The 14617-nt window shown below is 47.4% G+C and overlaps 5 protein-coding genes across 5 annotated transcripts; 1 reads left to right on the plus strand and 4 right to left on the minus strand.

The window, feature by feature from the left end:
- Positions 1-642: 642 nt before the first annotated feature.
- Positions 643-2730, minus strand: GLAREA_10841 (alpha/beta-Hydrolase; the record flags this gene model as incomplete). The annotated part of the gene is made up of 5 exons (XM_008079941.1): positions 643-1641; positions 1693-1995; positions 2046-2105; positions 2177-2438; positions 2507-2730. The coding sequence occupies 5 exons, from the start codon at positions 2728-2730 to the stop codon at positions 643-645; spliced, it is 1848 nt and encodes a 615-aa protein (XP_008078132.1).
- Positions 2731-3534: 804 nt separating this feature from the next.
- GLAREA_10842 (uncharacterized protein) lies at positions 3535-4155 on the plus strand (the record flags this gene model as incomplete). Its single annotated transcript, XM_008079942.1, has 1 exon — positions 3535-4155. One exon carries the CDS (start codon positions 3535-3537, stop codon positions 4153-4155), a length of 621 nt encoding a protein of 206 aa, XP_008078133.1.
- A 251-nt stretch (positions 4156-4406) lies between these two features.
- GLAREA_10843 (uncharacterized protein) lies at positions 4407-5339 on the minus strand (the record flags this gene model as incomplete). Its single annotated transcript, XM_008079943.1, has 1 exon — positions 4407-5339. One exon carries the CDS (start codon positions 5337-5339, stop codon positions 4407-4409), a length of 933 nt encoding a protein of 310 aa, XP_008078134.1.
- A 5511-nt stretch (positions 5340-10850) lies between these two features.
- GLAREA_10844 (MFS general substrate transporter) lies at positions 10851-13181 on the minus strand (the record flags this gene model as incomplete). Its single annotated transcript, XM_008079944.1, has 4 exons — positions 10851-11826; positions 11918-12427; positions 12548-12984; positions 13032-13181. 4 exons carry the CDS (start codon positions 13179-13181, stop codon positions 10851-10853), a joined length of 2073 nt encoding a protein of 690 aa, XP_008078135.1.
- Positions 13182-13599: 418 nt separating this feature from the next.
- On the minus strand, positions 13600-13881 carry GLAREA_10845 (uncharacterized protein; the record flags this gene model as incomplete). Its single annotated transcript, XM_008079945.1, has 1 exon — positions 13600-13881. One exon carries the CDS (start codon positions 13879-13881, stop codon positions 13600-13602), a length of 282 nt encoding a protein of 93 aa, XP_008078136.1.
- Positions 13882-14617: the final 736 nt, after the last annotated feature.

Raw genomic sequence — 14617 nt, forward strand, 5'->3', positions numbered from 1 at the left:
TCCGCCTCCTTCCAGCGGCCCTGGTTCCAAAATAGTCGAGGCCAGGTTCGCTATACTACTTAGCGTAGAAGGATGCTCCTGGCCCAACACCCTCTTCCTCGTCTCCATCACTAGCACTTCTAAGTCCTCCGCCTCCTTCCAACGGCCCTCATCGCAGTAGACTCTAGCTAATGTGGTCTGTATAAATGAATTGTGTCGCGCTAACTCGTATGTCTGCGGCAGATGAGCCATCAAATGTCGGCGAAACTCAGGTTGGTCTGACGATTTTGTCATCTGATAGCACGCAGCTATAATGACCACTATATACCAATCTTTCCATTGCGGAATGCCTTCTTTGTCCCTACTCTTGAGCGCCCGCCACCGAACGAGCCCGTGCATTGTTACGCCTGGCCACCTGCCAGCAACTTTAAGAGGCTATAGCGGAGCAATACCTTGCAGCTTTGTCGGTATTGGAAACTGTCCCACTTCCCTTCACTGAAAGATATAAATTCTTGTAATAGGACCGGCAATTCTTCCTCTATCTTAAACTGGACTTCTGGAATGCCAAGCGCTGCTAGTCTTAGAATCTCATCCTCGACAATCGTGCCCTGGAATTGTGCAAGAAATGTTAATAGAAGACTAGGATTCAACTGGGGGTGATCCCTATTGATTTTGTTGGAGCGTAGTATCCCATACTGTCCAGACTGTCTTCTGAGTCGGCCGGAGTTCCTGAAATCGATCTATCTGTAAAAGCGCATCGCCATGCCTAGTAAAGTCGTCGAGATACTGAGTCAATGCATCTTCTGGATCTGCCTCGTTCCCAATATATGCGCCTGCAAGGTCAATAGCAAGCGCTAGATATCCGAGTTTTTCTGCCACTTGTTTACAACCCGTAGTGACGATTTCAGTGACTGGACTGTCAATACTTAGGCGAAGGTGGTGAAGAAGTAGCGTTGTTGACTCTTGTGGGGACATGTCTCCGACTTGGATTTGTTCACAGCCCCGTGGAATAAGTTTTATACTCAGCTCATTCTGGCTAGTAATTAACACGCTCCCGCGAGGCCCTTTGGGTATGACGTTTTTGATTCCAAAGGTGAAATCATCTGCATTATCAATAATAACCAGCCATTTGCCATCTGCCTTACTAAGCCACCGAAGTACTGCTTGGACGTTACCGTCGTCTATAAGAACTGACCCGTGCTTCGTGTTCGCATTGATCTGAAGCTGAAGTTCCGTAGCAAGTCGCTGGAAGCTCGACAGCACTAGCTCTTTATCAGTTGCATCAACCCACAGTATTGGGTTGTAATGATCTTTGTGGGTTTCTGCAAACTTGAGTGCAAGCTGTGATTTGCCTACACCTCCCAGCCCGGAGATAGCGACTGCATATGGAACGCTTGCATTATCGTGCCGTATACGCATCTTGTCTTCCAACTCGCTCCATAAATCCTTTCGCTGCGTGTAGCTTTCTACTGTCTCTAGCGGGACGACGTAGGAGCATTTAGCTTCAGCAGCTAAGGAGAGTGTGACTTCGTTAAGCTTCCCTAGCACATTTCGATAGTTAACGTCGCGCGAACCGAACTTATTCAGACCATAGTGGTCAACGGACAGGCCAAAATTCTTAACTCTGGGCCCTGCGTACGTAGCAGAGGATTCGCTGACACACTGTGCTTGCCGTTAGTACTTTCCCCTTAGGCATAGAAGCTTACTATTTACATATTCCTCCCACGTAAAGAACCATAGCCGAGCCAATTGTATCGGCCGCTGCTCATAGAAGTTAAAGATAGTCGCTCGGTCAATTCTTGCAAATTCATGGTGAAGATCTCGCAATAGAATCGAGTCGCAGTCTAAATCGGCTAGAATGGATGAGTTAGATCTAAGAAGCGAGAGTGCTCGCGCTTGCCACCGGCCCCATACACTAAAGCTCGATCCACTATGCGGTGTACCCAAGAAGAAGATAGCCTTGGTATTTTCGGCAACGTAGCTGAGGCTGGGGTCGCCTTGGGCGTGAAGGAGCGCCTGTACTTATTAAAGGCTAGTTCCTTAGCGCCGTTTTTCCACGCACATACCTTCTTAACAACCAGGCCCCCGTAACTATGGGCCACAAATACTAGGTGCCGGCTTCGCTCCTGGCATGAACTCATCGTTAGTATTGCCGCATAGCCAACTCAATGGTTATTAGGAGTACTTATATACGCACCGCATCCGTAGTACGGATTTGACTCGTTATCCAACCAACAAGAGCACTTCCAAGAGTCGTGAGTCGCTCAGGCAGAGCATCTCTCTTCCAGTAAGAATCATAGTTGTAGAAAAAGAGTCGAATGTCTTGGTGACCGCCATCGGAGACTAAATCAATAGGAAGGAAGTCGCGGACCCATGTCACGTGTTCCTTGCTCTCAGGGGAGGCGGTTGCCTGCCATGTCGTGTCGGGATTCGATCCGAGCCCGTGGATAAAAATGATACTACGTACAGTTAGTATGTACTTGTGTCAGAACCCTCTCCAAGATCTAAGATGAATGCTTTGCCTTACTCAATCCCGCCTGCCGGCGCAGGCAACTTGTAGGTGTGTGCTGATTCAAGCCCGAATGAAGCATTCGGCCCATTTCCGGCTCCACGGCGAGTTATAATATTCTTTGTTACCTTGTCGTAGAGGAAAACAATGCCGAGGAGAAGGGCTACGGTGGTGAATATGACTGAAGTTGTAGTGCCGAGAAGAGAGAGGAGGGCGGTGGATATGATGAAAGCTGGAGCCATACTAGGCAAGGCTTGTGGCTCGTGGCTCGGTCCAGTGAAGTTCTGGCAGAGAGAGTATTGTAAGCAGGGTTTTCGATTCGGAAGAGAATGTTTGAACTATGGAAAACAAAGACAAGCAAGAAAGCAGATGGAGCAACTAGCTGTCGTTCACGATGATGGTAAAGTCTCTACAGAACGAGGCTGTGTGCATTGCCTTGTAGATGGAGGCTGAGGGCTGAGATACTGCTATTACACACGTATCACATGATACCGCACAAAGGCTCTCCCCAACTTGCGAGCAGCGCTTCTCGGACTCTGTCTTCCAACACACAATGTCGTATACAGATCTTCCAGTGCCCTTCCCGCAAGCGTGTGCTCTGAACAGAGACCGTTTCCGCCTTTCTTCCGACACTCCTGCTCCCTCTCCCTCTCCCTCTCCCCTCTCCCTCTCCACCCATCTCGTTGCACTCCGACCAAAAGGCTGATCACACAGTGGTCGACTATCTACCAGGCTACCCGGCCATCCCTCTCATCCCCAACGAGATCTGTGCGCACCTTTCCCACGAGCTAGACACTCCGCTTCTAGATGAACTGTATGACAAGCTATGGCTAGTTGGCACACCGTCGGGCCGTCATATCGACGCGCTACAGACCCATAGAGTGAAGGGGCGCACGATTGTCCCTACGGATGATCCGAGGCTGCATCTCATCTGGGACCACGATAAAGTGTACCTCAAACCTATGCCTGTCTTCCTGACCAACTACGATGTCTGGGTAGCATATATATCGTCCGTCGGGCCAAAGCGTTGCGCAGATAGTCCCACTATGGCGGCCTCGTCCGAATCTGCAGCGGTAACTTTCGACTGTTTAATGGCAGTGGGATTCCTGCGCTCGTATTCCTTGCTCATCTTGCATCCTCTCGATCTCGACATCGCCAAGGAGACATATCTGGTGCCAAAAGACATAGACTGGGTGCAGTGGTCCAAATTCATTTGCCACTTCCGGCAAATTAGAGACGAGGATGTCGCTAGACGTTACCACTATGGACAGCTGCGCCTTTCGCGACTCAATTGGCTCGTCCGAGTCTTCCGTCCCCAGCACGCCCATAATATGTGGTTCTACGAGCTCCCACACTCGTCCATTAGCGATTTCGTGGCGGACTATACCTTTCCTATTGTCTTTATCTTTGCTACTCTCTCGCTCGTCCTTTCGTCCATGCAGGTAGTTCTTTCGGTACCTACAGAGTTGTTATGGTTCGAAGAACGTAGCAATGATCTACAAGGAATAGGCCGTACATTCTGGGTATTCTCCATCGCGGTCGTGCTATTGTGGGCACTCGTTTGTCTCCTCCTCTTGGGCATCCCCGTCCTTGTTCTGGGATGGCAATTGTCGTGGGGCTACAAGCATCGAATCAAGTCTAATGTGAAGGCGAAGGGAATAGTCTAAAAGAGCCTTGACATTTACGTGTTGTCGGCTGCAATAAAGGGGAAGCCGGTTATGCAAGCGACTATACGGGCGACTGTAGTGGATGTGGTTTGCGGTGCTCCTGAAGGATGATTCACTGATTAGACAAGTTATATGTCGTTATATTATTGCTCTTATGAAAAACATCTAGAATCGCGTGCACCTCTCTCTATTATAGCAATTCCCCTCCCCTCCCTTCATTGCGATATTAGTAAGTTGTTTGGAATATCTACTCAAGAAGGGCGAATGAGTTGGTCGAATGGCATAATTTCTCTCGTGGCCACAACCAAAACTCTCCAATACTGGCAGAAAGACTTCTCTTCTTTTGCCTCGTTCACTCCCTCCCACGCGAGACAAACATTCGACTTCTCTCCGCGCTTTGCAACCTTCATCTGATTAAGCTTTCCTGGTATTTCTAAATGGTCTAGCCAAAGGCCCGGAACGGGTCCCGTGATAGCTTTTAACGGCTTCTGATCTACATATCGAAGCCTTCTAGAAAATATCCCGAGGAAGTCACCTAGAGTCACAGAGACTAGTGGAGATATAGAATATAATTTTGTCGAAGCAGGCTTGTTGCCAATCACCCGTTTCTCGGACTCGCCCTCGTAAGGGACTATAGCCACGAAAACAGATTTGTTTGTAGTAAGCTTACCTTTAATACCGTGGCGAAGAACATGCTTGTTTGATTTCCCGGATGTGGCCGTCACACTGTGATTAGCGAGAAAGTTCTTATATTCTGTTTCGTCGTTATTCCACCCGCTGAGGTCGTCTGCCCAAGCGCCCGATCGTGTAGTACGAAGTCTTTTAAATACTCGTCTGTCCTCGATTTCACACTTGCCAGAAAAGTCACCTTCTTCTTTAGCTATGACCCGGGATCGAAGTTGTTCAAGCGGGAAGTTAAAGATATAATTCCATAAAAGTAGCGTGTCTAGTCCTTTAGTATAGCGAAAGAAATACATCTTGAACTCACTAGAACGGTAGAGAAGCAAAGATATCGCTCCCTTAAGGCGAAGGTCTGAGAGGAGTCTCCAGTACAACGTCCACTTAAAAACACTATCTCTACATGTGCCGTATCCCATAGTATGTACAAGCTGTTTGGCTGTAGTCTTCTCCTGCGGAGTGATTACTGTTTTGCGGCCTAGCGGAATAGGAAGATGTCCAATCATTTTCGCGCGTTGCTGAATCATAGGCTAGAAATAAGTTTCTTTCTATAGACTCCGCTGGTATTTTCCCGTGTTATAAGCTATTTCTTTCTTAATATAGTTAATAACACTTGTATAATCGCTCTCGTCTTTAAATTCACCGGTCAGCTTAATTGGTTCAGATATAGTATCTAATATCGCCTTTTCCGTAAGGTCTCGTATGTCTAGACGGGCGATAGAGTTTTCTGTGGTCTTCTTTAGACGCTTAGTATACTGGTGCAAGTTGTTCTCTGATACAATTCGTGCGGGAAGCGTTACGTATAACTGTTGCCGATCTTCGGCAACACGCCTTAATTTATCTCTCTTAAAGTTTCGTAGTCTTTCCTGCTCAATGTCGAGTACTGGCCTTGCCGTTTGACGGTTGTACTCAACACAATTTAATGAGATACTGGACAGAATTTTCGGGTATTCCGTGGAGGAGCTCCCGCTATGTGAGTGGTCTAGTAAACCTGGAATACAGGAATCGGGTATACGACCAGTATCATTAGCGCTGCTGAGGGCATTCATTACATCGTCTAGTTAATAGCCTGGCTCATCGAGGATTGCACGCTTGGTCGAAGGGGATTGTATAGTCGCGCTCGGCAGTTTTGCGTCTACATAAAATGTATTAGAGACAGGCTTCGTTGGCGAGGCTTCTATGAGCTGTGTTGCACAAGGCCCAGGAGCTGGTAGAGGCTGGTGTACAAGTAAGGACACGGCGGGAGTGGCTTAATTCGCACAACAGCTTAGACGGGTAGTCACCTCCTCCGCACTTAGCAACTGAGGATCCGGTTAAGAGAAGTATTCCTCTAATATATATATCCTATCATTATAGTCAAAGGCGTGTGTATGCTTCTCCTTCTCTATGTCGACGACTCGTTGGCTGGTTCGTGACAATGTTTCTTCAGGAAGCTGGCGATGTGCCTCGCCCGCGAGAGTCTCTAAAGTAGCAAGTTCTCCAGAAGTGGAGATTGCAGCGTCGGTGTCCATCAAATAATCCATGGCGCATCCAGTCCCATTGCTATCTTCAATATCGAGCCCACCAAGCCTCAACTCATTTATAATAGTGCCCCTGCCTTTATTGTCGGAAACCACAGCCTTTGGTCTCTTGGATCTACGTTTTGCATAGCTTCCTGTCTGCTTAATGTAGGCTCTTTTAACGAGGCAAGATGCTAGACGTTCAGAGGAGCGGCGGTCTGTGGGTACATCTTCCCTTAAGGATAAGGGGCTTAGGGGGAGAGTTTAAGGGGCAAAATCGATAGGGCATAATACGAGACCTACTTCTCCGTTCTTCTCGACACAATGTTGTTGGACAATGCAGGTTTAGCAGACCATTAAAAAGTTGTAGCAGCTCTGACTTACTAACTCGACCAAGACGAGAAATTAACTCAGGTAGATCTTCTTCCGCAACTTCAGGTATGCGCAGGATACGCAGCATGACGCGCACATTCAGTGCTAGCTGGTCGGTGACTTCACTTGTCATTCTCCAAGGTGGCCTAGGACCTGCGTGGATTCAAGATAGTTGTAGGTTATCCAAGGAAATGTGGCCAGAACTCCATCATCTCTGGTACGGCTCGATAGATCACGGTAGATCTGGTGGATCACGTGATCACAACTATGATTACTAAGCATTGTCTGAACCTTCAGACAATCGCCCAGAATTTATAAATCACTAACTTAGAGCGTTAAAAAACTAGGCCTTTCCATTAACATTTCCACACATTTCTATTGAGGTCTATTTTGCCCGATTAGTTAATTCCTGCTTGATTTCTGCCTATGCTGTCAACGATGCTTAGAGTACATACTGTAGCAACCGTGTAAACAAAATGCAAAACAGCGTGCACGGACCAATCGTGGATGGCTAAACCGGCCGTGTCCTTCTTCGCGAAGAGCCCTAGTAAACGTTCGCCAGCGAGTGTCAATATCTGCTAGTCTGCGAAAGCATTGTACTTGTCGCGGTATCTTTTTTAATATACACAGAAAACGAGTCCAGGTGCAATTCCACTCCTAACGACTCCGTCTAGTCTGCCCCCCAACAATGGCCTGTCCCCTTTCTAGTGCCGAATCGCTCGACTATGAGCAATAGGACCCTTTGGAGGATGACATGCCTAGCCAGCAAGAAACGCAACAGGTGGACCAGCTTGGATTCTGTCAACTATCTGACTAGGACGAGGAGAAGACATATAATGAACAGCCTCTAACCTGTGTACACTATTCAATAGAGTAGAAGCTCAGGATAAATAACAGAGAAGTGTCGAAGGAGACAGAACAAGACCTCGTTCTGGCACCAGCGTCGTACTGGCGACTGTTCTTAAAGTCTAAGCTTGAGGAGGTCGTGCTCCGTAAAATCAGGTCGAAGAAGCGAGACTTACAGGCTAAGGATACAAAAATTGTGATAACAGTCACACAACAACGCTCGGAATCCCCTATCACCAAAAGTTTTAATGAGACTAACATTGACTAGTCAGTGGTGGAGACGCAGCTTATTTTATGGGGACACCTGTTTCTTGTAGGCAAGAAACTTAGAGTCGCTATTTTATTTAACTATAATTATGTCAAGACAAGTCAGCCATTAACTATATCAAGGAACACCGATCAAAGACGTTCAACCACTCAGCGAAGGCTCGCCGAGCTGGACACGCAACTTGAAAGGGATGAGGAATTGACTAGAGAACCAGCTATTTGGAAGAAGGTATATGAAACTATGCAGTGCCCCGGTTCTCCGTGCGAAAAAGGACCTCATTGTTGGTGTAATCCTGTTGGCAAGAAGCATTATCCGTTAAGGCCACGCCATCTTAAGAGCCTTATCAGCTTTGTAGAACAAGGCGGCATTTTAGAGACACACCGTGACGTACCAGAAGAGATCTAGCAGCAATTATTTGCAGAAGAACAGTAATCCCTTAATGCTAAACGCAAGAAAGCTAGCACATCTATTGCAAACTTTCCCCCTATCCATATCACAAACACGATGCCCACATCGTCCTGTCAAAATTGCCATCAAAGGCCTTCAATTGTTCCGGAACCAACGCCTCCAACTTCTCTTAGTATCCCTAGCTTCCGTGACAAAGCCGTGGATGAATATTTGACTTGGCACGAATCTAAGTTCGAGGATCTAGCGCAGAAATAGATTATAGAAAGGGCCACAAAGTAATAAAGGAAAACGCTATGACCTTACAGCTAATTCTTCGAGATCCAAATCCGGACTTCTTAATCAAGGCTGGCGTTAAAAGGGGGGTTGCCTTACATGTCGTCTATAATATCGAAGAATGGTTTCAGTAGTACAAAAGAGTCAGGATTGAGTAATTGTCAGACGATCACTATAGAAAAGTGAGTCGGCTAATGTATTATCTAAGTAATCTAGTCAAGTCTCCAAGTCCTCTATCCTCAAGCCTGCATGCCTAAAGTGACCCTGGGCACTCCGTTCCCGTTCTCCTACTACATCGATACACCATTGTAAGAAATGATCAAAACCTTAGGCTGGACTGGCTTCGTAGACTTGCCAATTCCGTTTAATAAATGCTTTCAGTTCCGCAAAAAACTCCTTAATCGGGTTAAGATCTGGAGAATAGGGAGGTAAGTACACGAGTTTAACTCTAGTATCGGCACACATCTGACGAATACGGTCGGTATAGTGAAAAGATGCATTGTCCATGACAAGCACTGATTTTGGCTCTGGCCACCTACCGCAGAGAGGTAAGAGCTGCTCAATAAACCTCTTAAAAACTTCGCCATCGGTGGTACCTTAGAATATCTGACTAAAGATCACTCTATCCACGGTGTACTGATATAGCCCAGGCTTTTCTAGCAAGTGATTACAGAGAGCATCTAGCATGATCGGTGAGATACTTCGCTTTCGTCCTCCGATGTTTTAAGGGGCTTGGGGGGAGCCATAGTATCGAACGTTTGAACGTATCCTTCGCACACCGCGAGGACTACAATTAGCTGCTGTCGCAATCTCAGAATTTGTAAATAATCCACTTAAGAGCATGTCAGTGACTAGAGTAACCTGCGACTTTACAAGACGTGGCGCCATGTCTACGTGCTGACCACTGTTAGGGAAAGGTGGTAACGTTTGCTAAAGGTCAGCAAGCAAACCTTCGAGGATGACAACGTGGACTTGCGGGCCATAATACTGGCATGGAGAGGCTAACCATATTAGGCCTGGTGCTTAAGCGAGGTGTGGCTTGTATAAACATGTAGAGAGTATGAAAGGAGGACACCGCATTCGAAGCCGACTGTATGCAACAAAACTCTTCTGTTTCCGATACTGACGCTATGCTACATTTCCGACTTACCGGCCCGAGAGATGACTCTCAAGTGAGTACTAGTACAATAAAAAGAAATCCCCAATGACGTGACGGAGGCAAGCAGTATCGAAAGTCTTGCTCTCATCCCATATAGGCCCTAAAGTCCATTCAAGCCCTCAATTGGCTTCAGAAATAATGCGATATGCAACAAAACACGGCTATAGAACCAATTTTAAGTGAATGCTAGTAGAATCGTGAGAGAGTATGAATTATAAAATCGCAAGTATCGCAATCAACCCTAGTCACCTCACCCCAGTCAATTCCTTCAACATCATCTCAGTCAACCTGACGTAATGACTGTGATATACAACAAAGTCTCCGTCGAGATAACGCGTTATCCTTTTAGTGAATACCAGTACAACGAAAAAAATCCCCGTCATTACTATCGTCCCATCTCCACTCTCCTCCATCAACAGCACCTCCGTCATGATAAACGTCTGACTACGACATGCAGCAACGCCCCCTTCTCCCCGTATTAGCGTGGTTATACTACCCACGCGCCGTACATCCTCGACATACCTCTCGAAATAATAACACCCCGTCAACAGAGCCGACTGAAGTAAAATAGCAATGATTGACAATGATAGGGGGGAGAGTGTGTCGCGCTATATTGTAAAAAACCCACGACTATACACAAGCAAATCACGAAACGCAAGTGAGCGAAAACAACTAGTAAGCGATTTCTAGAATCTTCGTCTCGACAGTATCCTAATCTCATCGACATAGGGAGTGCGATATGCAATCAATGAATCTGCTACTCTTGGCTGGATAAGCCATGGTATACAACAATTTATTTCTGTTCTTCTAAGACACGACGCCGTCCAATATACCTGAAATAATGCGACATGGGACAAACCTGCACAAATGATCTAAATGAATGCAGACTCTCAGGTAAAACGAGAAAAATCGTGCGATTTGCAACAAAGACTCGTGTTTGAGCTGTGTAGTGAGTGGTGAAGTGAAGTTGTGGTTTGGATAGGGGGTTTTAGCTAAGCGAGGAATAGGGGGTTCGCTTGCTCAGTTTCGGGTTATACTGCTCACACATCGATGCGGGATGGAAGACCGTGCACATCCGATAACAGTATAATTTAATTCTTTTTTCATTTCTTTACCACGTTGAATAAATGTCGATCTTTAAAACCCCACTTAAACACCTTCTAATTCTACTTCAACAACCTCCCAACATCATTCAACATAATACTCTCCACCCTCCCATTCCCATTCCCACCCCTCCCATCGCCCTGAACCCCCACCCAGCACTCCACCCCGGCAGTACCCCGCCACTCCTAAACTCCTCCTCCTCCCTCACCGTCCTCCCAGCACTACTCACACTCCCAGTATACCCCTCATTGACACTCTCAAACGAATTCCCCTTCCTCTTCTTCCCCTTCATCCCCGCTTTCGGCAGGAGTTCAGGACTACCCATGATCCCGACTCTCATCTGCTTCCCCCTCAACCCAGGACTGCGCGGTAATAAATTAGGCGACTTCATAGTCTCGAACCCAGCTGGTTTGCCACCTCCAAAGATGCGAATTCGACTCCGCCAGCTGGGTTTCGGTCCCTCGTCTTCCTCGCCTTCTCCCGCTAATTCTTCGAGCGTACGGCCTTTGGTCTCGGGGAGCAGGAAGGAGACGAGCGTGCCGCAGAACATGAAGAAGGCGAAGATTTGCATGAGGTGGTTGAGCCAGGGCTGGCATTCCGTGCCTCGACAATGTGGAGGTGCGCCTTTGGACATGAGCGGTTGAGCTATGACTTGTGCGATTACGGCACCGATTTTGCCCATTGCGGCTGAGAGACCGTGGCCTGTGGAGCGGTAGCGGGTTGGGAAGCATTCGCCTGGAATGATGAAGGTGGTAGTGTTGGGGCCGAAGTTGAAGAATAGTTGGGCGAGAATGTAGAGGGCGAGGAGGGCGCCGGAGGAGAGGGATTTGTATGCAAATCCGATGATGCAAAAAAGAATGGTGAGGATAGCGAATCCGATTATTTGGATAGGTTTGCGGCCGATGGTGTCGATTGTGAAGACTGTGAGCCAGTATCCGGGGATGGCACCGGCGCAGACGAGGATGAGACTACCCAGGGCGTTGTTTATAAGGGTTTGATAAATTGTGTCACCATGAGAGTAGCCGATTGCGTTGAGAATTATGCTGTTGTTGAGACCTAGGCCGCTAGAAAGCTGTCAGCTGGTTTCTGGCCAGTGTAATCTAAGACGTTGAAAGATTGCGGTTAAAATATGGATAAGTGAAAAAGAGGACGTACTAAAATGCAAGGTCTAGTAGAAACCACGAGGCCGTAGTCCCGAACAAAACCTTGAAATTTTTCCACTGTGAAAAATAGTCAAAGGCATCCCTCCACGACGCTTTAGGAGCTCTGAGGTTTCTGCCTTGTCTCAATTTTGTCTTTTCCTGGAGGATCGGATCAACAACCCCCTCAGCCTCGTTGTTCATGTATGCCTTGATATCAGCATGTGCTTTCTCAATATCGTGTGCAACATCAAAAGTGTATCTTGGTGTCTCGGGAATGGTGAGACGCCAATACATTGCAAAGACAGCTGGTACCGCTCCGAATCCAATGATGATACGCCATGCTCTATCTCCAGCTTTTTGGCAGGCGTCATGGCAGCTATCGAATGAACTTGTGGTGTCCTCAAGGGCGCCTTTAAATGAGATAGTTGTAATCAGAGCTACGACAGCAGCGGCAAATTGTCCGGTTCCTTGCATGGAAAAGACAGCTGCCATCATGGCACCGCGCCATCGTGTGGGTGCAAACCTAGACACTTTTAGCACAAATACTACCATCATAACTTTGGTGCGACAGGCAAATTAACGTAGAGGCTGATATCTGAGACTTCCAATAATGACAAAAGCCGTGAAATGAAATAAGACTCACTCTGATGTGATGACCGCAGATAGAGGATAATCTCCTCCAATCCCAATCCCCATAAGAACTCTCCAGAAGATCATCAGTCCTGTCATAGTAACCGCATAACTGGGTGCAGCTAATGCCTGGGCGAATGTTGCAATGATGATTATTCCCAACTCCACTCCGTACATTTTCCGTCTGCCAACTACATCAGCCAGCCAGCCGAATCCCAATTGCCCAATTACTGCTCCTCCAGACGTGGCAGCCTTCAGTGCCGTACTAACTGCCTGTGGCAGCACTCCATGGTTTCCTCCTGCGTTGGATCCAGGTATCGGTTCACCTTGCCAGAAGACGATCCCTAACAGCGACGTGACTAAATTGATAGCGAATATATTGTAAGAATCGGTGAAAAAGCCGATACCTGCGACCATTACTGCTCGTACATGATACCATCCAAAGGGTACCTAGACGAGTTAGCATAGGATAGACTAGTAACTAGTGCGCTTCTCACCTTGTCTATCTCAGCAAGCGCCAATCTTCGCCGAAGGTTAGGATCACTGATGTGGGAATAATCATTGTGAAAATTGTGAAAAGCACCGTTTCCTCCTTCAGTGCGTGGAACGTTGCGCGAGAGGGCCGGCTCTGGAAGATAGCCATTCATGGCAGCAGCGCATCAGCCTTGAAGGCTGCCAGAATTGAAGAAGGACAAAATGATAGATCTTGTTGATGCGATATTGAGGAGTCCCGGTTCTAGAGGAGAGTTTTGAAGTTGTTAAGAAAGTTGTTGGTTGATCAGTGAGATACCTGGATGATAACCTCAGCCGAGATCAAGGTAGTATCAAGGTTGAATCGGTGACGATAGCTGACTGTACGCTACACAAGAACTCTCAACAGTGTATGGTAGAGTGAGACGTTGCGAGCTGCATGCGTTACGACCAGGAGGTCGACCTATCGATGCGGGTTCCCCTAATTGTTATATTGTTTCCTCTCGGCAAAGATTCTCAGCACCAGACAGACAGAGTTTGGAGGTTGAGGCAAGAAACGCCAACTCGGAACAAGCCCTCTCTCTCCACGCCTTGTCAAATGAACTGCAAACCCCACTTACCCCCCGTCCTCGCCCGTTCTTGACATGCGGAAACGAGGGCGGTGCCGGGGGTTTGGGACCGCATACGCCTTCCTCCCTCGACATGTGCAATCTGGAACATATTACCGAGGGGACAGAGCAAGACATCTGGCGCCATTGGCAAGGGCACGGTAGATCTGTCTAGCCAGCAGAAAGAACTGTGCTCGTTACCGAACTTGTGAATGGTGGAATTGTTTGCCAGTTGAGCTGAGCGTCTTTTCTGGAATTTCTTTTGCATGGATTGGAGTGGAAGCTTTCGTAAAAGAGTTCCGCTGTTCGTGGAGATTGGCCAATATTTCCAATACCGGAGGAAAATGGAAATAGAACGTCCAATCTGATATTGTATCCCAAAGCTGCATGACTTCAAACACTCAACAGCACACACACATTGGGTACTTTTACCGTTTCTGTGTTCAAGACTTGGGACTTCAGGGGTAATCCATCAAGGCGTGAAGATAAAAGAAAAGCCACCGCTGTTATTCTTCTTCTCCCAAAGCCGCACCATGTATATTGCTTTGAAGTATGCCTCACGGCTTGACCTGTAGATGGCCATATTGAGGCCACGAGGTCTTGGAACCAATGCCCCGTATAAACCATCAATAGACTTGGGACCGTTTCAGCGGCTCACACTCGTGATAATTGCGGTTTGTGCGTCATGGAAAAAGAACATTGTCCCACGCTATAATACTGTTCGAGTTCCTTGTCTGTTGTATCTTTTCTACACACCATCAGCATGTTCCTTCTTCTCCTCTTCCTCCAAAATCTGCTGAGAGGCCAAGCACAATGGTTTTGTAAACTCACTCCATGCTTGCTTACCAGGGCTCTCTTGGGAACCCATTCCCGCCCTCCTGCGGGCACAACTGGACATGTTGCATTTCTGGCGGGATGGGATGAGGTTGAGTCTCAAGCCAGCACGTGGGGTAGATGATGCATTCCATTGGCGTTCAGCCCTGCAGGGTATCTAAGGGGATTAG

Source organism: Glarea lozoyensis, assembly GCF_000409485.1.
Source record: "Glarea lozoyensis ATCC 20868 chromosome Unknown GLAREA12, whole genome shotgun sequence".
Taxonomy (NCBI): domain Eukaryota; kingdom Fungi; phylum Ascomycota; class Leotiomycetes; order Helotiales; family Helotiaceae; genus Glarea; species Glarea lozoyensis.